This window comes from Salvelinus sp. IW2-2015, unplaced genomic scaffold (genome assembly GCF_002910315.2).
Source record: "Salvelinus sp. IW2-2015 unplaced genomic scaffold, ASM291031v2 Un_scaffold2665, whole genome shotgun sequence".
NCBI classification, from domain to species: Eukaryota; Metazoa; Chordata; class Actinopteri; order Salmoniformes; family Salmonidae; genus Salvelinus; species Salvelinus sp. IW2-2015.
Window position 1 is genome coordinate 105643 of NW_019943971.1, and position 24153 is coordinate 129795.

Sequence of the window (24153 nt, forward strand, 5' to 3'; positions counted from 1 at the left end):
CGGACTTTTATTTTGACACAAATGCTTTTACCCGGAACGAAACGATTATCACAGACAGGAAGTAAACTACACATTTGCAAAAATATGAACGTTGTGGAGCATAAAATGTAGGGGGGAAAAAGTACTTGTTCGTTTGTTGTTAGCTAACAGAAATCAATATGAGTCAGTTAATGATTGCTCTCTCATCAAACTAAAGCGAACAAGCAAGGTATTTCAGGTAGATATCTATCCAAGTTCCATGATGCTATTTCCATAGCACTTGCTCTTTCCACTACTAACGTTAACGTAGTTGATGCTCAAGTCAGGAGAAAAATAATAGCTATATGTTTCAATCTATCTTTCTACAAGCAGAAGTGTGAAATGTCGTTTCCCCAGCCCAAACCTGAGGTCCCTCAGCTCCCCCAAAACCTTCTCAGGACCATAGACTGCCAACAAGGGGCTGTAAGAGCTGTGCGATTCAATGGTGAGAACTCAAACAAACACCCATACSGTCAGGTGCATTGACTGTTGATCAACTTGGAGCTGTTTGTGTATGTCATGAGAGGCTGTATCTACATAACGCGTTTCGGGTGTTTTTCATCCTCTCATTTTCTCTCGACTCACCTATTTCTCCCTCCCTGTCGCTCTCTCCCCCTCCCTGTCTCTCTCTCCCCCTCCCTGTCTCTCTCTCCCCCACCCCTCTCCCTCTCTTTCTCAGCTGATGGTAACTACCTGCTGTCTTGCGGCAGTGACAAGTCTCTGAAGTTGTGGAGTGTAAGTCGAGGGACACTACTGAAGACGTACAGTGGCCATGGATACGAAGTGCTAGATGCTGATGGGTCAGTATCTGTATTATTACACAAACCTATATCAGAAAGTAAGCTGGCCCTCTTTGAAGTCTTGTAGATTGATGCATTGCGCTCTTTTTGGTTATAAAGCTCTCTTGCATAAACTTCTGCGGTACGTTACTTAATTGTTAACCTGCAGAGGTACGAGTTACCAGACCCGGTCTCAGGCATGGCTTACTCTGGAGATCCCTTTAATCTCCACTGAGTTAGGTACATTTTAAAATCTGATTTGAGTTTTTTTGTCTCCAAAACGGTCTAAAATGTGATGATTTGGTGTCTCTACAGCAAGGGTCTCCAAACTTTTCTGGCCTGAGACCGGCAACTCTTCCCCGGGTCCTAGGTGTACAACAGATGTGTTTTATGTCAATATACCTCTTAAAATCATTTTTAAAACAACTCTCAATATTACAATTATTCAAAAAGAAACATCGAAAATTGATGTTTTGAGTCCATGTCAGTGCTTAAATCACATCTGAAGAAAAACATCTATTCATTTAAATGTTTTAGTGTAGAGAGGAATGTGTCAGTTGAGCGATGTTTCAGCTGAGACTACTGCTGCAGCACCTCATGGCAGGGTTTGCAAAACAATCRCCACCCAATTGATACAAATATTCATAATATAGTTATGTCAGGTAAGCCTACTTTGCACAAAGTTTTTTGGGAAAGTCTTTCTGTCTACCCACAAGACAGTTATCATCATTGTTAACTGTCCTGCAAACAGAGTGATAGACAAACGCGTGCACTAAACAGACAGCAATATTGCTGGAAATTAATTGGCAGATATTGTGCTAAGTTTGGATTGTGAAGCCAGTAGTGGCTAACCAGGGGTGGGATAATGTCACTGTGGCTTTGATTGGATAGTAGCCGGGATCTTTATGTTTATGACCGTTTGCGATGGAACACATTTAAAAAATGAACGCACTTTCAGAATTGATTGGCGAGCTACTCACAGGTGGGCTGGGAGCTACTGGTAGATCTGCCTGATGGAGACCCTTGCTCTMGAGCAATACAGACAGCTGATTGAGGAACTSTTTATTGAAGAATGTGTTTGGTAAAGGCCAWATTTGGGTTAAATAACACTGATCCTAGATCTGATTGAGTGGGAAGCACTKRACTTCACTAAGTGTTCTCTTTCAGTGTGACAGCTAGCCTATATGCAGAAGCCAATGCCTCTATGTTCCCCTATAGGAAGTAGGAGATATGCATTAGAAATGGAAACATACGGTATAGTTAATAGATAAGAAGTAGCACATTTTTTACTCATTCAGTATTCTTGTTTATGTTCCCCTATCCATCCATCTGCCTTCTGTGTCCTTTACTCTCTGTCAGTCTTGCCTCTGCGGGTCATTCTCTATGTGATCAATCTACATGCTTGCTTGTGTAGTCTTCCTCTATCCACCTGCCTGCTTTGTCCTTCACTGTCTCCCTGCTGCCTCTGGGCCCTGGGGGAATATGATCTGAGGTAATGGTGTGTGTCTTACCATCGATTCCTTCCCTAGTTCCTATGACAACAGCCAGCTGTGTTCCTGCAGCTCGGACAAGACGGTGATCCTCTGGGACGTCGCCACGGGACAGGTCACCCGGAAACTCAGGGGTCACGCTGGGGTGAGAGAAAACAATACAACTATATTTTCCTGTGTCACAGAGCGAGAGATGGAGATAGAGTTTTAGAGAAAGAGGGGAGGGGGAAAGAGGCGGGTAGGAGAGGTCAGGTGGGTCAGAAAAAAATATAGAAAGAGATGTTTATGTTGAAGGAATAGAGACAGGAAAGAATACAACAACAAAACCTCTAACTAGAGCCATTTATTTACATGGATATGGCTCTGCCTCTGGTCTGTCCCTCTGTTTGCAGAAAGTCAACTGTGTCCAGTTCAATGAAGAAGCTACAGTCATTTTATCTGGTGAGTCTTCCTCAGCAAAGTGCATCTCAGTCACCTCTACAACCAGGTTTGTGGCTTCAGCATTGTCCTGCTCATCCACAACAGGACCCATCTCAAGTGTGTGTGTGTGTGCATGTGCGTGTACTCGTGTCGGTCTCTAGGCTCCATAGATGGTACAGTACGTTGCTGGGACACCAGGTCCAGAAAATTTGAACCCCATCCAGATTCTGGACGAGGCTCAAGATGGTGTCAGCAGTCTGAAGGTGTCTGAACACGAGCTGCTCACTGGGTCAGTACCAAGTCTGAACCTTTCTGTTCATTTCATTTTCATTCTTATAGAAGAGTCTCTAAGTATCTTCTCTATCTCATGTCTTTCTCCAGGTAGTGGATGGGAGAGTGAGACGGATGACCTGCGGATGGGCCAGCTGCATGTGGACTTCATCAACAGTCAGTATCTGTCTTACCAACTAGTTGTTGTACTAACTATCACTAACTTCTGTACCTAAACCACCCTGAGTCGCATTGATTTGTTATGTGTTTGTCTCTGTGTTCCAGGCCCCATCAGTGTGTGTGTTTCAGTGCGGACGCCCAGTGCACTCTGACCTCCAGCCTGGACTCCACCGTGCGTCTACTGGACAAGAGCACAGGGGAGATGCTGGGAGAGTACACAGGACACAAGATGAAGGGCTACAAGCTGGACTGCTGTCTGTCCAGTAAGGATACTCACGTCCTGAGCTGCTCTGAGGACGGACACGTGTACTGCTGGGACCTGGTAGAGGTACGAGGGATGGATGATTTGTTCATTTAATAGATAGCTCTACTCCCCTATCAAGATGAATTGATTTGATTTGTTGATTTTGCTAACTGGATGCGTATTTGAAACGGAATAGCACAGCAGTATCTGTGAATGTCAACAGCTGCAGATTCAAGAACTTAGTATGTGTGCCTATTGGTGTTAGATTCTTTCGATTTTTGAACATCTCTTGTTTCTCTCTCAGGGTTTATCTGACGCTGAAGCTGCCAGTCGGGAAGGCTGTCGTCCAATCGCTGTCTTTCCATCCCTCGGAGACCCGCCTCTCACAGCCATGGAGGGGCGTGTCCAGGTGTGGGGGGAGGCGCCCAGAGGAAACTGAGGAGGACGTGGTGGTTGTTAAACAGGAAAAAGCATAGTCATCATTAGATGGACATAACAGAAAGGACAAGAGTCATGATATCGTCAGAACTGATGAGTTCCCTACTGTACATGAACTGTCTGTTCTGGACTCAGGGTCAGGGATGGGATTTTGGTTGAGGGAAATGGTTGTGTGGTTGAAAAGGGACGTGCCGTTGCTTCCATGGCTAAAATATGGAATAAATCAATGAAAGTACTGCTGATGTCCCAGCATTATCAATGTTTTTTTTTATATTCATTGTAAATATTTGTAAATGATGAGTTTTGAATAAACCCTTCTTGTTGTCCAAATGAATCATAGGCTCTAAATATATTTTTCTTAGTAGCCATGAGGGAAAATGTAATATCACTCACCAACATTGGTCATAAAACATGTAGATATGGTTGTCTTTATTACGAGTTGTACATATGAACATGGCACATGGACAAAATAAATTAAGTAGCATCATACAGGAATCATCTCAAATAAATAAATAATTTATTTTACATAAATACCTTGTTGGTTTGCTGAGGACCTTTTTTTCGAATTGTAACTATTTTACTCAACAATCAACCATAGTGTTAACCACTATTCATTAATCTATGCAGCAAAATAAGATCCATTTTGTCATTGGTTATAAAAAAAACTCCCCAAAGCAACTTTAAATAAATATAAATAACATAAGGCAAATATGCATTTCTTTCTAGCAAATAATAGCTACATCTGTAATCTCTTTCCTCCTCGGATCTCCTTGTTTACAGCTCAGCCTGGCCTCTGCTTCTCCCATTGCATTCTGAACAGCCAATGGCCACGGCCCAAAGGTGAATGTTCAGTCCCAGGCCCTCCCCTTCATGTCCAGCTCCTCCCCATTAACCCACCACATGTACACCCTGCAGCCGACAGCTTCTCCACCTTGTGCCAGCGATGGGCGTTATCCCAAAAAGGCTAGATCTTCGTGGTGGGTGGGCCTGCAGCATGGTCCATTCTGCCACAGCTCTCCATTCTGCTCGGGCAGGGCCCCTCAGGAGCAGGTTGGTCAGGGTCAGATCATGGTTGGAGCGGACACGGGGACAGTCTCCGCTGCAGTACTTGAAGAGGACGGTCTCGTCCGCGTCGTAGCCCGAGACCCAGCTCTCGTACCTGGAGGAGGACAGAGCGGAGACGACATTGGGTTGAAGAGCGGCGGGACCGGATTGGGATGATTGGGGCTGGGGATGGGACGGAACCCCTTTGGTCTTCTACTCCGAATCCGGAACCTCCTGTGTTCTTATTGTTGTCGTTCCCTTTGTTGGATTCTCCTCCTCCACCTCTCCTCTCCTCCTCTGATGGGGGGGATGATGCTTGCCCTCGCTGCTCTGAAAGATGGAGATAAAGAGAGAGGGTTATTAAAACACTCAACACACCAGCTTGGACCAGATATCATTACACTATAGACTGCAGTAGACTGTAGTCAGTGCTACCCTACAGAAAAACTTCAGAACATAAATCACACAATATGCTCCCAACATTCTCCAGTGACTGTGTATGCCTTGTCACTCAAGTCCCAGTGTCAAACATCATCCTGATGTAAACCAATCTCAAAGTAACAACAACAATATCTAGATACATACAACCCCGTACAAAACTGATGAAAATAGGAAGAAATTCTATCCTGACCCATCTTTAATGTCGAAGGTCGTGAGTCGTGACCCCCATCCGTCCTTACCGAGTAGTGAGCGCAGCCAGTGTCCCTCTCCTCGCTGGACACAGAACAGCAGAACAACCAGCTTCAGTAGAGACCTCATATCTCCCCTCTTCTCTTATGTTGATCCCTCTTCCTCTCTAAGTAAAGATTGAACAGTGGATGAGTGTCCACGAGTGATGCTGAGATGCAACAGAGTCAACCTCCATTATATATCCCTCGAAAAGAAGGGGGGGTGAAACGGAGGGGGGGGGTACACTAACCCGTTCCTCGCCAAAGCGCCAAGCCCGTAGACTCACTTGAGTTTTGACGGTTAGCGGTTTGATTGTTGGATGGGTGTTTGACCAAGAAATGTGTCATATTGGGATTATATTTAACAGGTTTAAATTTTGTTCTGAGGGCCCAGCCCAGGTGTTTTCCGATGGATGCAAAGGGGAAAAATGAAATCTGGAGGCTAATAACTTAAAGCTGTTTTGAAGTTGAACGCGGACTAGGCTGGTCAGAGGTTGAGTTGGTTGGCATTTGATGCTAGGCAGAACTACCACTTGAACAGATGAAGAAAGAGAGAGGGAGAGAGAGAGAGGGGGGGTGTAATAGAAAACAAAGACCTGGGGGAAGGACATTGACTTGAGGACATAGAAAAATAGACAGTTAAGACAAAAGTCCGCCAGGTCAATGTTCAAATGAGGCAGAAAGTGAGAATGTGTCTCTGTCTCTTTCAGGCCAGCAAGAAAGAGTTCAAATAAAAGAGGAAGGGATGGTCGTAATTAAAAAAGAGAAGAAGAAAAAAACACGACAGGAGCATTTTAATGGACATTTCCGAGACTGGCGACTGACATTCCCAGTCTTCAGTAACTTCTTCCATAAATTCAGGATTTGGTTGGAAATGTGGGCTTGTCAGGTCACATTATCAGACCAAATCATTTCAAATACTTTAGCTGGGCTTGATTGAGATTGCCAATGGAATAGCCCCATAACCCTGCCCATCTGCCCTCTAATATTCACACACAACACACACACAACACACACACACAACACACAACACACAACACACACACACACACACACACACAACACACACAACACACACAACACACACACACAAACACACAACACACACACACACACCTACCCATAGAGAGCTCTCTCTCTCTGCTTGTGTGTGTGGTGAGTGAGTGTGTGTGTGTGTGTGTGTGTGTGTGTGTGTGTGTGTGTGTGTGTGTGTGTGTGTGTGTGTGTGTGTGTGTGTGTGTGTGTGTGTGTGTGTGTGTGTGTGTGTGTGTGTGTGTGTGTGTGTGTGTGTGTGTGTGTGTGTGTGTGTGTGTGTGTGTGTGTGTCAGTATCTGTAACATGGAAAAACACTGGCGCCCAAACCGTCTTTTCACAATCACAACCAAATAAGCCCATGGGCGGAAGAAAGCATGTAGTCTAGCCTAATATGAACTATATCAAGATGATATCAGCTATCATTCCTTCATTCCTTCTCTTTTTGTGTGTGTGTGTTTGCACGTGTGGGTGTGTGTAAGTGTGTGTCCACGAGGGATATTGAGATGCAGCTCACCTGCCAATTCAGCTCTCTTCTCTGGCTTGTGTGTGGTGTGTGTGTGTTGTGTGTGTGTGTGTGGTGTGTGTGTGTGTGTGTGTGTGTGTGTGTGTGTGTGTGTGTGTGTGTGTGTGTGTGTGTGTGTGTGTGTGTGTGTGTGTGTGTGTGTGTGTGTGTGTGTCAGACTGCATTGATTCAGAGGGTTTATTACGTGACCATTCGACAATAAATCTTCCAGACTGATAAGAGCTTTCATAATGTTTTGATGCTGCTGACCATCATGTGATGACTGTGACACAAACCACATCTAACTGGTGACTGACCCTCCTGGTGGGAAAGTGAAGCCAATGATGTTTGAGGATATGCGTTCAAGTCTCTTGTCTAAACTCTCAATGACGTCTTTAATCGCTCACGGACCGTCATGATGATCATTTCTCACCAGGTGAACATCCTGATCATCAACAGTGACCGTATGACTGATCATTTCTCACCAGGTGAACATCCTGGACATCAACAGGGACAAAACGACCGAGTCGATTCCACTCTCCACTACTTTTGCTCTTCACTATTTCTTCTGTCATCAGCCATCACTTTACCTGACTTACCTGTCCCTGCATCTCTCAGCACCATTCATGTACTGTCTTCATACATGGGGTTTCAGTAGCTCCAGGTCAGGCCTTATACAGCTCTAAGCCCCTTCCTGCCTCTGAAGAGAGAGACAGACTGTTTAAGGTTTAAACATAGCTCCTGTAAAACCTACACATTATACACATTCTGTTTTTTTTACATAGTCGTCTCCGCTCCACGTCTCTCCATCCCTCTCTACCTGGAGAAGTTCTTTCTGTGATTTAAGGCGAGGTAAATACACGCTACGCAATTAGTAAGAACCCTAATGGTCACATTACCGAAAACTGACTTTAGGACGACACCATGTCAGAAATGGAATGAATTGGGCTTCTAAGGGTATGATGGTAGGTCTACTGTATGTAGTGTAGCACCAGGCCAGGGGAGGTAGAATACCTCAGTAACAGCTAAGGTGTGATGGTAGGTCTACTGTATGTAGTGTAGCACCAGGCCAGGGGAGGTAGAATACCTCAGTAACAGCTAAGGTGTGGTGGTAGGTCTACTGTATGTAGTGTAGCACCAGGCCAGGGGAGGTAGAATACCTCAGTAACAGCTAAGGTGTGGTGGTAGGTCTATGTAGTGTAGCACCAGGCCAGGGGAGGTAGAATACCTCAGTAACAGCTAAGGTGTGATGGTAGGTCTATGTAGTGTAGCACTAGGCCAGGGAGGTAGAATACCTCAGTAACAGCTTAAGGTGTGATGGTAGGTCTACTGTATGTAGTGTAGCACCAGGCCAGGGGAGGTAGAATACCTCAGTAACAGCTAGAGTAAGGCAAGAAAATCAGAAGTACGATCAGATACAATCTGATGTATTTATGTTACTGTCTGGAATCAGTGACGACAGAATTAGGAAGACTTGAGAGGCTTTGGGATTGAACATGTYGACCGTGCAGGAATGTGTAGATGCCCACAGCTACAGAATGGTACATGGTATAGACAGTGACTTAGCCTACAACCCAGAGGGAAAAATTATGTGAGTAAGCATGGTTACGGAAAACCATGTGTCCAATTTTCTATACTGAGAAGGAGCACAGACACAGACAACACTCAAAGACATTGTCATCTGAAGGTTGGTGTCTTTTTGCCTTGTGGTATTCAAACAAGCAGCCGAGACATTTGTCAATCAAACYTAGCTGACTCTATGGCCTTCCTGGGCTAAAAGTGATCATTTCCAAATACCCTATGCGAAACATGAAGTGTCATATACATTTGTTTCATACTATATGCATGATACACCATTGTCTGTATAGGCCTATATGAGTTATTTTCTCCATACGTGACACTGTTGTCAGATTCTTCTCATTCCTCTCTACCTGAGACATCTTTAAATTCCAGACYATATCTTCAAGAGAAATACCAAGGGGATTGTTCTATCACTGTATCCCTCCTCCTCATTCTCCTCCCTCTTTCTCTCTCCATCTTCATCCTTGTCTCCGGGTGGGAGGTGGAAGGAATGTGTCAGTCCCTTTGCCCTCTCACGCTCCATGTTTTCCCAGAGGATTAACCGGAAGATGAATGTGTATTCCGAGCTTCTTTCTGTATTCCGTCTCTTACCCGGAGTGCTGATGTCTCGCCTGGAGAGAAAGCTCGGAGTTAAACGGCGGTCATCCYGATTCGACATGATGCCTTCATCACAAAAGCATCTAGGATGGCCAGTCACTGCAGTGTCATATCCTTATTCCTTACACCTAGCCAATGGTTGATGGTGTTACTAATTGTGCACTGTAGTAATGTCTGATAACAATGTTGAGCATTGCTCATTGGCTACCTTGTKTCCAGCCTCTACCTTACGCAGCTTATCTACTGTGAAGGTGACTTGTTTATAGGGGATCTACAGACCTTTCAATATCAGATAATGCCACTCTGGATCAGTCTCACTCTGCCAAATCTTAACCATTAACCTCAGAGAAACATACTTCAACTGATCTTAGAGCAGTCTTTCTCCCTGCAACTCTACCAGACTGCTTGGCCCAGGTTCAAAACACAACTGGATCAGGCCCTGTAGGGATCAGTGGAAACACATTTGTTTCAAATCTCTTCTCCTAACGTTTGGTGTAGAGCAGTAAATAAAGATAAACTCTCTTGGATGGGTTCAGAGTCTGCCTGTCTCTGTCTGATGGGCTTACAGTGTTGTTCCATGGTGCAACAGGCTCTCTAAGCACAGTTCTAAGACCAACTGAGCTAAAGTCCCCCCAACACGGCCTGCTAACATGAACCATTAAGGGAGAAAGATGCAAAAGTGACCATGACTAGGGGGAACTTATCCTACTCTGTAAGGGCTTCTACTGCTTTAGGAGAGAGCTATTTCTGAGGTTGCTGTCTGTAGATTCCTGGCAATAGACATAACACTCTCTGAGATGTCCCATTGATAGACTGATAGACCCATTTAKCCCCAGAGGAGGAGGGATCCTTTCTATCAGACTGATAGAATGATAGAGTAATCTAGGCCTAGAWCGCRGAGGGATCCACTGGACAGACTGATAGAGTGATAGGGACATGTACYGATGGAGGGATGAAGGGATGGATCCATGGTACTAACAGACTGATAGACAGACAGGTCAGATCGATGTCTCTTCCTGAGCATTGCTGGCTTGTGCATTCCTAGCGGTGGTTGGACCGCGGAGAGGGCTGGTCTCTCTAGGTCAGCCCATATAGGGCTTGTCTGTCTGTGCCGGGCAGGAATGTTAGATGGGAGCAGCGTTCCTGTAATGGGAAGCATTCTAAGGGGATTTATCCACAGAATGTCAAACTCAATGCCACAGAATATCAAACTTCGGAATGCTGTTTACAACGTAAATCTGGATCAGACAGACACCTGCCCCGGGAATATCTTTCCCTCTATCCCTCCATCTGTCTCCTTTCCCCCCTCCATCCACCCTGAGCATCTCTTTCTCCATCCATCCTTTTGAGTCTCCCTCTATCCCTGATCCCTCCCTCCTTCCACCCACAACATCTCCATCCCCCTCTCACTTTATCCCTCCCTCCCTCCCTCTCTTCATCCTTCTTGCTGTATCCCTGATCTCTCCCTCCCTTCCATTCCTTACCCTGCATCCCTCCCTCCAGTGCTAATCACCTGATCCTTGATAGACAGCAGCCCATCATTTTCCCAGACCTTCCCAGAAATTGACACAGAAGTCCGTAGCCTAAAAAGCTACTTTTGTAATCTTTTTTTGGTGGGGGAAACATTTTCATATTCAGAGATATGTGCAACTCAAAAAAATCCTTTAAAAGCTGGAGAGACAGTCCGGTTCAATCATGGTCATGTAAGTAGGGCCTAGGCCTATTTGACATGCTGTACTGACCCAGGTCAGACCAAGAACCAGAATAGAATGGTTATGGAGAGAATGTATTTTCCCACTCTCAGTCATTACCTGCCAGACTGTTTCTTCTCTCTGTTAAGGGAGACACCTGTAGTGGGTATCCCTCACGTCTCTGGCACATCCATCAGGTCAAAACTCTAGTTATAACCCCCCTGGCAGACACACACAGTCTGAAGTTTCTCCAGAGTCCAGTGCCAWGTGTGAGTAGGCCCATGCTAACTGAGTTATGTTGATATTATCCAGGAGTTTTGACCTGTCTCCTGACTGCCCAWGTCCCTTCACTTTGATGGACGCTCTGGTTTTCATCATAACAACTTATAACAGAGRGAGGTAAAAAGGYGAATTGTCATAGTTGTGGACTTTTCCAATGGGTCTTGGGGTACAAAAATAAGTATACGAAAATATCTTCACAAAAAGTWGAAGTCTTTGTACAAGCACAATTAATCAGAGACGATTTTTAAAAAGCAGACCCCAATGTGTGACGTTTCTCACAAAACGGAAGTGACGTTTTTGTGTATGCACTGTTGTCGATTTTGTTCTGCTAGCTAATGCTTTGGAAAACAGTAAGGAGCACGCTACTTTGTGATATCTCAATTGTTTTTCTTCGAAAACAGTTAGGKTTCGGTTACAATTCGTGTTAATTATGGGCACACATCTCCTGTTACATTCCTAAAACGTTTGTTTTGCATATTATTCAAGATGGTAGCGTGAGCTAGTTAGCTATGCTAGCAGTTGTGCTTGCAAATAAGCTATCTTATTTCGAACGTCTAAGTTAGATAGCTAACTTCAAGGTGTGCAAACATTTGTAAACACAAAAACGAAGATATGACCGTGTGTTTTCTCCCTAGGTGACAAAGGCTATCTTCTAGTGCGCTGTACAAGCTAACAACATGGTAMGTTTTCAGGCTACATCAAAATGTGTTCAACACACTAGTAGCTAACATTAGCGTCCTTGTAAAATTAGCTCTKTTAGTGTTTGTCCACCACTGGTGGCACCAGGTTTCCTCAGTGAGGAAGCCCCACTGGAGCGGCAGGTAGCCTTGCGGTTAAGAGCGTTGGGCCAGCAACCGAAAGGTCGCTGTTTCGAATCCCCGAGCCGGCAAGGTGGATAAATCTGCCGTTCTGCCCTTGAACAAGGCAGTTAACCCCCAACAACAACTGCTCACCGGGCGCCGTGACGAGGATGTCGATTTAAAGGCAGCACCTATCTAATTCAGAAAGGTGGGGTTAAATGCGGGAGTTGTACAACTGACTAGTTATTCCCCCTTCCCCTTATCCATATAGAGAAAAGCTGGTGCCACCAGTGGTGGACAAAAGAGCACATTTTCCAAGGACACTGTTAGCTACTAGTGTGTTGAATACTGACTAGGTGTTCCTCCTTTCCCTTATCCATGTAAGAAAACCGAATATGTTACTGTAACGTAACAATGTTCACACTTTCCTCTTTTTCCATGTATCGTTTCTCAGGGTGAGAGGAAAGGACAAAACCATTACTACCCTCCGGACTTCGACCCACAGAAGGTAAATATGACTACTGACCATCATCACATATAATAATAGATGCGCAATAGGTTAATRGAGTTAAGAAATCAATCTACACGTGAGCCTCTTTCAACCTGTTCTCACTCTGACTCTTTTCTCACTTTCTCTTTTCCCCCCCTTCCATTTCCCCCCCTCCCTTTCTCTAGCATGGCTCCCTCAATGGTTACCATGGAACCCATGCTCTACGAGAGAGGGCCAGGAAACTGTCCCAGGGTATCCTCATCATCCGGTCAGTAACACAAACACACACATCAAATTCAGTAGTTTGATGGYTTACAGGAAACTGACTCTTGTCTATGTATTTTCACAGGTTTGAGATGCCCTATAATATCTGGTGTGATGGCTGCAAGAATCACATCGGCATGGGTAAGCTCGCTCTCTCTTACATTCTCAGTTTTCCAGCAAGTTGCTATACGTTTTCCTTTTTCAGAAACATAATTAATTACAGCCATTTCTTATCATACATTTGTGTCACTCAGGTGTACGTTATAACGCTGAGAAGAAGAAAGTGGGGACCTACTACACCACGCCAATCTACAGGTAAGACCAGACACATCTCAATCAGACACACTGAAGGCCAGTACATACATCTGTGCGTGTTTACCTGTGTGCTCCTCTTCAGGTTCCGGATGAAGTGTCACCTGTGTGTGAACTACATTGAGATGCAGACGGACCCAGCCACCTGTGATTACGTCATCGTGTGCGGTGCGCAGCGGAAGGAGGAGAGATGGGACATGGCTGACAATGAACAGATCCTCACTACAGGTAACTTATTTCTCCTCGTTGACCTTACATTCTGTTAGGTGTGTGTGTGTGTGTGTGTGTGTGTGTGTGTGTGGAAGGATGGGACATGGCCGTCAACAAACATCCTCATCCCTGGCAACTAATGACATTTGACCTCAGCGAACTTTTAGTGACCTCTTATTCTTTAATACGTCAAACCACAAAACAGAATGGACTCCAATTCTCTTCCAACAATGGCACTATTGATATCAGTTCATTTATTCCTCCATTCCTGTGTCTTGTCTGCTCATTTCTTAGGCCTCATTGTCTTCAATTTCTTTATCTCTCTCGTGTTCTCTCTTCTTTTCTCACCTACCCCACTTATTTCCCTCTCTACCACCCCCCTATCCCCCCCCTCCTTTCCCGTCCCTGCTCCCTCTGTGTGTCTCCCCAGAGCGTAGTGAGAAGGAGAAGTTGGAGACAGATCCCATGTATAAGCTGGACCACGGTGGTAAAGACAAGGAGAAACTGAGGAAGGCTCTTCCCTCTCTGTCTGAGCTACAGGATCACCAGGCTGGATGGAAGGACGACTTCATACTCAACAGCAAGCTCCGCAGGAAGTTCAGGGTAAATGCACTGCACTGTATTCAGATCATAACTGTTTATTTATTTGATTTTATTTCACCTTTATTTAACCAGGTAGGCTAGTTGAGAACAAGTTMTCATTTACAACTGCGACCTGGCCAAGATAAAGCAGAGCAGTGCGACATAAACAACAACACAGAGTTACACATGGGATAAACAAGCGTACAGTCAATAACACAATAGAAAAAAAAGAGTCTATATACAGTGTGTGCAAATGGTGTGAGGAGGTAAGGCAATAAATTGTCCATAGTAGCGAAGTAATTACAATTTACAATGCACTCGAGGCCACATTTAGATTCTCTACCCTTCTCCTGAAGTGTACACTTGTTCGCCTCCCTCTAGTCTAGCCATGCCTACACCAATCCAATGCTTTTACATTTGTGGGGAGTAGTGAACGAGTGCACACTTCAGGAGGAAAGAGAGAGGATTGGGATTCGCCCATGGAATTACTCTGACTCTTTGTCAAATAGTCTATCCTTGATTCCTCGTATCCTATGTCCTTGCCTCCTTAAAATGCATTGGAGAAGTAGGTCAGTGTGGAGGGACCCTGGAAGTTTTTCCTCCAGTATGGTTTAAAAGGCGGCGAGGATGCGAGAAGCCCCTTGTAAAAGAGATGTATCTCAATGGGACTTGCGTAACTGGATAGCATGTACGTTGTGTGAATAGGGTGGATAGGTGTAGGTCTGTCTTYAGGGCTGCTGACTTAACTGTTCATCTCCACTGATCTAATACGCAGACTGAGAAGAAAGTGATGGCGGAGGAGGAGGAGAAAGACAACGCCATGAGAAAGAGGACAAATCTGTCCATCCCTCTGCTGCCTGAGAAAGAGGAGGACAAGAAACTAGCAGCACTGCTCACCTACACAGCTCCTGACTGTAAGTGGGCATGTACACCACACACACAGAGAATAATAATGCACTCGAAACCAGACTCTCAATCACACACTGTTCATACACACTATAACACAGGCAAGTCCACACACATACATACACACACACACACACACGTACACACACACACACACACTACTTTTTCATAAAAGAACACCATGCCTCCTTCTCTCCTCATCCCCTTCCTCTAGCCTACGATGACAGGCAGAACTACAAGCGGAAGGAGATCTCTAGCCGCTCCTGGTTCAGTTCCCCCACTCTGCCACCAGGTAGCGCTGCAGGCAGCCTACTTCAGAAGCTGGGCCTACAGGGGAAAGGTGCTGCTGTGGCCAAAGCCCTGGGTCCCCAAGCCTCCTCCCCKAACCCACACAGTCTCATAAGGAGGTAGGTCAATGAATGGGTGAATTTGAATTTTCCTATTTGCTGACGCCAATGACGACAGATAATCTTCCTTGGGCCCGACACACAACTAAATAGACTTCACAGTCAAAAGTCTTTACAATTTACATGAATGCTAGTGGATCTATCAACATCATAAAGTATGAATCAGTTTTCCCTTCTAGMTGATAATGAATAAGATGACATGGACAGGAGGGACCTGACCCTAGATCAGTACTCCTACTCTGAAACGCTTTGTGAAAACAGGCCCAGTAATGTTCATGTAACCTAAGCCACCTTGTTGTTGTKCTRACCTGTTGCAGTGGGTTCCCCATATTTGCTACACAGTTGATTGATAGTGTGTGTGTGGTTATCCACAGGAGGACCGAGGGCTCTGGGAACAAACCAGAGGCCTGCGCTACAGTCACACGCAGGAAATCAGACCCAGGAACTAATGATCTAGGAAACAGTCTCTCGCCGAAGGGGAAGGAGTTACACGTTGCACAAACACAAAGGACTGGGGGGACAGATTTGGGAGTTGCACAGCCTGAGCAGAGACTGGAAATGGTTGAAACTCACATGAGATCTCTGGAGATGCAGATTCTTAACACCACCACAGAAGAAGAGGACAGAGGACGATCGAAAGGAGAGGATTGTGGGACAGTGCTGGAGGACCATGACAGTAGTCGCTCTGGGGTGTTGAGGACGTCACTGGTTGCAGACTACAGCGACTCCTCCGACTCTGACCCCGGGGTGTCGGGGGAAGTTTCCCCTAGATGCTGATCTTGAGTCAGTTTTCACTTTCCTCCACTAAATGGTTAAGGTTGGGGGAGGGGAATCTGATCCTAGATCTGTACCTATGGTAAACATCACCCTGAAGCCAGACCTAGGAGTATGAGGATGGACTGTTGACTTTGTGTTAGACAAACAATACCTTTAGCCTGGTTAAAACAATACCTTTAGCCTGGTTAAAACAGACTGAATGCTGAGCTCAATATGCTTGGAAAGTGGAGATGTCATAGAACCCGCTGCAGTGTTTGCTAGCAAAAGAGATTTTGCGGTGGCTAATTAACGGTACATTTGTGAATTGTTTTGCCCCATAATTCGCCAAAATGATAAGCTAGCCTGCTAAAATGGTTTAGTTAGCTATCGCTGCGACACTATTTTGCTAGGTACAGTAGCGCTTCTGTGTCAATAGAATTATTCAAAATGGTGACTAGGTTGTCTCCAGTTTAGTTTATATTTTATCATTGTGATGCGCATCCATGTGTATCCACTKTCTATTGAAACARTGGTGAGCCCTGCATTCAGTCTGGTGTAAACAGGCTACGAGACACTTTGCTCTATGGCCAAAATGTGTGTGTATGAGACTGGGACTGAAGGTACAGTATGTATTAACAACACAAAGTGTTTGACAACGGAATTGTTTCACCATATATAACCATAGGAGAGAGGTTATTTTCCAGTTTTATTGRTTTGTGTAGAAGTCGTGTATTATACAGATTGGAGTGATTATGCGAATGTCATTGAAAACAGTTGTCCTCTGATATGCAGTGTRTGTCCAYGTTGCTCTTGGAAAKACAYGTACATTTCATTTMATCTGATAAATATCCGGTCCTTAGCGGGTCTCGCTGTAAATCAATGTCGTTTTTGTATTTTCTTTATAGAAATTATAAGCCATGATCAAGATAACTGAGAAAATAATGCACAGCCATGGATCCCAGTGATGTATGATTCATATTGGGAATATCAAATGTTCTGTCTTTGCTACACACACACATGCAGAGGAGGCATACTATTTGCAATATGTTACAGGATTACAAAAGCAACTGACCTCTTAGCATATTTGAAGCTTAGCTGCGTTTGGTTAGCAATTGTATTCACCAATTATAAAAGGGGTGGGTATTGCTTGAATATAGTCTGCCAAAATAGCACACTCTTTGGGGGCTGGGATCCAAGGGGGAGTGTGTGTTGTCTCTGTGTGAAAGAGTTCTGTCCCCAGTGTCATGAGAGTTTAGTTCCATACACTCTCAAAATGACGAAGGGAACACTGCTCCACATTTTGTTGCTTTGTGTTTTCTGTAGCTGTTGTGCCCAGATGTTCAACCGCCGAGTGCTGTAAGTTTTCCTTTCTCAACTGTTCACTTTGCTGCCGTAGAGGGTACTAAGTTTTCCTTTCTCAACTGTTCACTTTGCTGCCGTAGAGGGTACTAAAGTTTTCCTTTCTCAACTGTTCACTTTGCTGCCGTAGAGGGTACTAAGTTTTCCTTTCTCAACTGTTCACTTTGCTGCCGTAGAGGGTACTAAGTTTTCCTTTCTCAACTGTTCACTTTGCTGCCGTAGAGGGTACTAAGTTTCTGCTCTCTACTGAACGCGCTATTTCTTTAACTTGACTGCTGACAGGTGTGATTTCTTGGGGTTGTATATTACACAGTGGAATACTCAAAATACTAAAAATAAAAATAATTATTTTTTACTTGCTTCTGGGCTGTTTTAAACTGGACTCCCTGACTTATACGTTTTTAACAGATGTATTACTCAACTTTTTAGGATGCGACCGGGTTCATGGGGTCGCCACCGGTAGGGTCTATGGTTATTATCTCTAAAATTCGAATTCTATTCATTCTAATTCAGCCCAAATCTAAAAATTCACTATATTTCTAATTCACAATTACACGTAACTGCAATATGTAATCATGATCAATAATGTATTATTAGTAATATCAGTCTAAGAACAATTGMATTTTTCTGAAGTGTATATAACACTCAATGTGCCCATTCAGATTAGAATATATGGACCTTGATGATTATTTTGGTCTTCATGAGTAAGTACAGAATCTTCTCTACCTTGTTGAACCTMCMWRWYGYACTACCAAATGTTGGCATTAAAGGAAAAAAACAATGCCTCATTTATTTACAGTGAAAGAAATCCGAAGGACCACACCAGTCTGGAACCAAGGTACAGTGTTCCCAAAAGTATCCAGATAAACACAAAAGGCACTCCTATCAGTTACTAAAATACTACTCTACTGTATGCATGTCAAAGTTTGCCAAATGGGTAAGATTTTAAAATAACTTTATCTTCTCACTCTCTTTTCCTCTCCCTCCTTAATCCTCTCCCTGTTCTCCCTCTCATCCCTTCTCCTCATGTACCCCCTCCCTCGCCTCCTCTCTTCTCCCCCTCCCATCCCTCACCCCAGGTTCATCCTCCTAGCCCCTAACATTCTGAGAACAGACAGTGAGGAGTCTATCTATTTAGAGTCCCATGGCCTCAACAGCCCTGTAACCGTCACCATAACAGTCCATAACTTCCCGGGGGGGGGGACTAAGCTCCTGCAGGACACTGTCACACTCGGCCCGGCGAACAGCTACCACACCCTCAAGATCATAAAGGTGATTCAATTCACTACACCCTCAAGATCATAAAGGTGATTCAGTTCACTACACCCTCAAGATCATAAAGGTGATTCAGTTCACTACACCCTCAAGATCATAAAGGTGATTCAGTTCAATTCAGCACACCCTCAAGACCATACAGGTGATTCCATTAGATTCAGTTCAATACACCTCACCCTCAAGAGTAGACCATACAGGTGATTCAGACTTGTCATGAGTATGTATGTCCCCTTATAATGCCTTATTATAGTGTCTTAATGATCCAGAATAAACAACTGCCACTTTTCCTGAACCCCCAAGACATTCTAAAGGCTAATATCTGCTTATAAAAGACTTATTCTTCCCCTCCCAGCTCCCTTCAGAGCATCTGGACAAGGGGAACGAGGAGTCCTCCAGGAACCAGTATGTGAATGTGAAAGCAGAGTTTGGGGGCTACCACGTAGCTGAACAGGTTGTCATGGTCTCCTTCCACTCTGGATACATCTCATCCAGACAGACAAGCCCCTCTACAAACCTGGAGACACTGGTGAGGGGGATGGGGGAGAGGGAAAAAGGAAGTGTTCCCAATGACATGTTAGGTTCATGTGAACGATGAAAAGCGTCTCTCTCTTTATTTGTCTGTCTGATCTCCCCCTGCTCTCACTCTCTGCAGTACTATGCAGGGCCTTTGTGTCTAACCTCACCTTCCAGGCCTCAACAGCTCCATCACCATTGAATTCCAGGTAGCTAAAAGTTCATCACATGCCGATTAGCCTACATGTCTTAAATGATATAAAGTAACACTTCATTATGTTTTAGAAATGTGCGATTTAAGGTGTGTGTGTGTGTGTGTCAGAATTCAGACGGCGTCGTAGTGAAACAGATCTCCAGGACCAGAGCCAAGAATGGAATCTTTGCTGATACTCACGTTCTACCTGACATAGTCAAGTAAGTCAAGAACATCATGGATTCTAGCCTGTATGGATTCTAGCCTGGTATGAGGATTCTAGCCTGGTATGAGGGTTTCTAGCCTGGTATGAGGTTTCTAGCCTGGTATGAGGTTTCTAGCCTGGTATGAGGTTTCTAGCCTGGTATGAGGATTCTAGCCTGGTATGAGGATTCTAGTCTGGTTATGAGGATTCTAGCCTGGTATGAGGATTCTAGTCTGGTATGAGGATTCTAGCCTGGTATGAGGATTCTAGCCTGGTATGAGGTTTCTAGCCTGGTATGAGGATTCTAGCCTGGTATGAGGATTCTAGTTCTGGTATGAGGATTCTAGCCTGGTAGAGGATTCTAGCCTGGTATGAGGATTCTAGCCTGGTTTTCAAATATGTAACACTTTGCTTTATAAATCATTATGCCGCCTGGTCATAATGCTCTATGAATGTAGTCATTATGAGCAGTTATAACTCATAAGCCGTATAAAATATGCTTGGAATACTGTATGAAGAGGATGTCCATACAAAGTGTTACCACTATCCTACTGCCATTTACTAATGCTAATACGTGTTTGTGTGTGTCTGTCATAGTGAGGGAACGTGGAGATCATTGCAAAATTTGAACAACTGGCAACCGAACAAATTCAGTAGTGAGTTTGAGGTGAAGAAATACGGTAGGTGGAAGAGCTTTGTAATATGTGTGCGTGCCTGTATGTCATTTCAACGTGGTTCCCTCTCCATATGATACTCGTTTACTAAAGCCTGGGCAAGCTTGGGGAACTAACACGATGCTCTTTTGCAGTGCTGCCTGCTTTCAATGTCACACTGACTCCCAAGAAACCCTTCCTCAGTCTGGATGATACTGAGCTGGTGGTGGAGATCACAGCCAGGTTAGTAACATAATGTAGACCTACTGTATTGCTTATTAATGTGTATGTATGGCTTATGAAACCCTTATGTAGGTCCCTTCAGACAAGTTTCTATGCCGGGTTCATGACATTTCATGAATTCGTCGGCACCTCAGAGTTAAAATGAACTTAAGTTATTTGCGGAGAGCTTCCTATTGTATTCTGATGCTTCCCAGTGGGAAACGCGGTATTATCGTTCTACACACGAGATCAGTAAGCAAGTCGTCGTTTCCCGACAAACGTGAAAGCGGCATTAAACATAATAGTTTAGTAATGAATAATGTCACAAAATAACTCACCCATCTAGAATGACTGTTACTTGAATGGAATTCGTTCCTCTAATTTCTACTCTATGGTAACAGGTCTGTCTGTGGTGAGGCCGTTCTAGTCATTCTATTTCTATGGTCACAGCTACCTGTATGGTGAGGCCGTTCTAGTAATTGTATTTCTATGGTCACAGCTACCTGTATGGTGAGGCCGTTCTAGTAATTGTATTTCTAGGTCACAGCTACCTGTATGGTGAGGACGTTCTAGTGATTGTATTTCTATGGTCTCATCTACCTGTATGGTGAGACCATTCTAGTCATTGTATTTCTATGGTCACAGATACCTGTATGGCGAAGATGTCCAGGGAACGGCCTACGTGATGTTTGGGGTGAGGTGAACAAGGAGAAGAGGAGGTTACCATCGGTCAAGCAGGTCACCAATGTGAGTACTGGTAGTACACTACATTTAGAAGTGCTAGACTTTCCGCAACTTAAAGTCATACACACCTCACACATCAAAGGGAGATCAATTCAGCGTAAAGTGTAAACATACAACAACCGCCATTTTCCTTCCTTCATTTCAGCTGCAGCAAGGCACCGCTACATTGACCATGGCGGAGATCAGGAAGGCCTACCCCGACCTCCGCTCCCTGGTTGGAAGCTCTATTTACGTCAAGGCCTCAGTGCTGACCAAATCAGGTAAGTCAATAAAGTTTTATTGAATTAAGTTGAGTTGAATTAAATTACAATGGACCTTTGAATGAAGAAGGTCAGATGCAGGCTATCCAAAACCTGATGACTCACGTTAGCTTCCCAAGCTAATGCCTAGGTTAGAACCCAGTCGATCAAACTATTGTAGGATTGATTAAAACCTTGCTTGAGACCTAAAGACTTGTGTTAGCTCCCCAAGCTAATGCCAACTTTGACTCAGCGGGCTAAACACAGTCTTGTATCTTTCTACTCCTCATTAGGCAGTGACCTGGTGGAGGCAGAGAAGGTCTGGTATTAAGATAGTGGAGTCCCCGTACGTCCTCTCCTTCATAGACACACCAAAGTACTACAAGCCTGGCTGCCCTTCGACGTTATGGTAATGTCACAACATCAACGCTTTATAGACAGAAGGATCAACCTTATTTGAATGATAATATGAGTCGTTGGAGATAAGAGCCATAGAGATGCAATATAATAATATAATTCTGTGATAAGAGAATGTGGTTCAGATCCAAGTCTAAAGTGTTATATCTCTAACTAGCCTCGTTCTACCATCCTCATCTCACAAGCTTACATTCTGTTAAAAGAAACGAGAGCGCAGTGGTCAGGATGGTGGATCAGGTTACCTTCTAACGGGTTCTAACGGTGTTCTTCAGATCCAGGTTGAGTTTTCCAGGATGTTCCCCGGCTCATAACGTCCCAGTCCAGGTGAGCCTCCTGGCCAACCCAATCACCAGCCACCTTGGCACCATCAGGACCGCCATCAACATGCCTGCTGAGCTAGGCCCTCAGATCATCACTGTGAGTACCGCTAACAGGGCTTATAACCTGTTATAACCTGCTATAACCACCCTCACTAAAGCTAATGGTGCTATAACATGCTTACTGAGATACACCCGCAGACCATCACTAAGTACCCTAACAGGGCTGTATAACCTGTTATAACCTGCTATAACCACCCTCACTAAAGCTAATGGTGCTTATAACATGCTTACTGAGATACACCCGCAATCATCACTGTAAGTACCCCTAACAGGGCTTATAACCTGTATATCCTGCTATAACCACCCTCACTAAAGCTAATGGTGCTTATAACATGCTTACTGAGATACACCCGCAGATCTCACTGTAAGTACCCCTAACAGGGCTTATAACCTGTTATATCCTGCTATAACCACCCTCACTAAAGCTAATGGGGCTTATAACATGCTTACTGAGATACACCCGCAGATCATCACTGTAAGTACCCCAACAGGGCTTATAACCTGTTAATCCTGCTATAACCACCCTCACTAAAGCTAATGGTGCTTTATAACATGCTTACTGAGATACACCCGCAGATCATACTAATACCCCTAACAGGCTTATAACCTGTTATAACCTGCTATAACCACCCTCACTAAAGTAATGGTGCTTATAACATGCTTACTGAGATACACCGCAGACCATCACTGTAAGTACCCCCTAACAGGGGTGTAACCTGTTATAACTGCCTATAACCACCCTCACTAAAGCTAATGGTGCTTATAACATGCTTACTGAGATACACCCGCAGACCATCACTGTAAGTACCCCTAACAGGGCTTATAACCAGCTACAACCTTCTATAATCACACTCAGTAGAGCTAATGGTGCTTRTAATCAAGTAYAACCAGCTATATCCACCCTCAGTAATGTCCTAAGCAGTTATAACAACTATCGGTTCTTAGTGTTCATAAGCAAAACTTTGCCTGTCTGTTTCTGTGTACCTGTGTGTGTACCTGTGTGTGTACCTGTGTGTGTGTGTGGCCATGTGTACGTGTGTTTGTGGCCATGTATGTGTGTACGTGTGTGTGGCCATGTTTGTGTGTACGTGTGTGTACCTGTGTTTGTGGCCATGTATGTGTGTCACATACCTGGTGAGTGGATATAGTACAAGGAGTAGCATACAATTCAATTGAACAGCTGGTGAGTGCAAACTGTAATGGTCCAGATTTTGACAATCCAAAATCAAGTCTTTTCAAGTTACCCCTGTATATTTATATTTTCTACCATATGTTGGTACCATATATAGCTTCCACGTTTACATAGTTGTAGCTCTGTCTTCAAAATGTACCTTTGTCTGTCCCCAAAGGCAATATTTTTGTGAAAAAATGAAGTGTGTCTCAAACTCCTCCTACAGGTGTTGAACAAGGGCAAAATCATCGTTGCCAAGAGACTAGAGGTCGGAGGTCAGGACATGACCAACGTTCTGTTGACCATTACCACGGAGATGATGCCCTCATTTCGCGTTGTGGCATTCTACATGCTGCCGTGGGCGGGGACTTCGGAGGTGGTGGCTGATTCTGTGTGGGTGGATGTGGAGGATGCCTGTGTTGGGGCGGTGAGTGGACTGGACAACCCAGGATATGTTTCATGTTCAAATACAACCTTAATTCCTTCCTTGATACCTTCCCTCTGCGTTGACATAATCACTGATTAGTGTTGATTGTACAGACGAACGCAAACTGTCATGTTTGGACAAAGTCATATTTTCTTTGTCCTCTCTCCTATATCCTTCAGTACAGTTGGTTTGGAAGGACCTGATTGGTTACGTTATGGTGATGACAGACCTATGTCGTGTTAGATCCAAAACAACCCCCCCCCTCTCCCCCCCAGCTGGCTCCAGGCCCCCAGAGTACTACCACCCAGGGAAAGGGTTCAACTACCAGCTTCTCATGTTCCACTATCTTTCCTCTCATTTCAATTCAAGGGGCTTTATTGTCATGGGGA

The 24153-nt window shown here is 44.5% G+C and overlaps 2 protein-coding genes and 1 pseudogene across 3 annotated transcripts; all 3 read left to right on the plus strand.

The window, feature by feature from the left end:
• The first annotated feature begins 14 nt into the window (after positions 1 to 14).
• On the plus strand, positions 15 to 4098 carry LOC112074505 (WD repeat domain-containing protein 83-like). The gene is given in 12 exon segments (XM_024141669.2): positions 15 to 217; positions 352 to 463; positions 698 to 818; positions 2327 to 2432; positions 2680 to 2728; positions 2869 to 2921; positions 2923 to 3000; positions 3089 to 3110; positions 3113 to 3158; positions 3263 to 3505; positions 3706 to 3779; positions 3782 to 4098. Coding segments are annotated over 11 exon segments (954 nt in total). The 5' UTR covers positions 15 to 217; positions 352 to 360; the 3' UTR covers positions 3841 to 4098.
• A 7406-nt stretch (positions 4099 to 11504) lies between these two features.
• Positions 11505 to 16846, plus strand: yju2b (YJU2 splicing factor homolog B). 2 transcript variants are annotated; one of them, XM_024141671.2, is made up of 11 exons: positions 11505 to 11589; positions 11875 to 11919; positions 12494 to 12547; positions 12715 to 12797; positions 12879 to 12934; positions 13048 to 13108; positions 13191 to 13333; positions 13746 to 13918; positions 14673 to 14811; positions 15018 to 15210; positions 15585 to 16846. In XM_024141671.2, exons 2-11 carry the CDS (start codon positions 11917 to 11919, stop codon positions 15985 to 15987), a joined length of 1308 nt encoding a protein of 435 aa, XP_023997439.1. In that variant the 5' UTR covers positions 11505 to 11589; positions 11875 to 11916; the 3' UTR covers positions 15988 to 16846. The 2 variants fall into 2 exon arrangements, with proteins under 2 accessions (XP_023997439.1, XP_023997440.1); XM_024141672.2 differs by lacking the exon at positions 11505 to 11589 and adding an exon at positions 11609 to 11702.
• The window catches only part of LOC112074503 (complement C3-like), a 45267-nt pseudogene continuing 37096 nt past the window's right edge, over positions 15983 to 24153 (plus strand).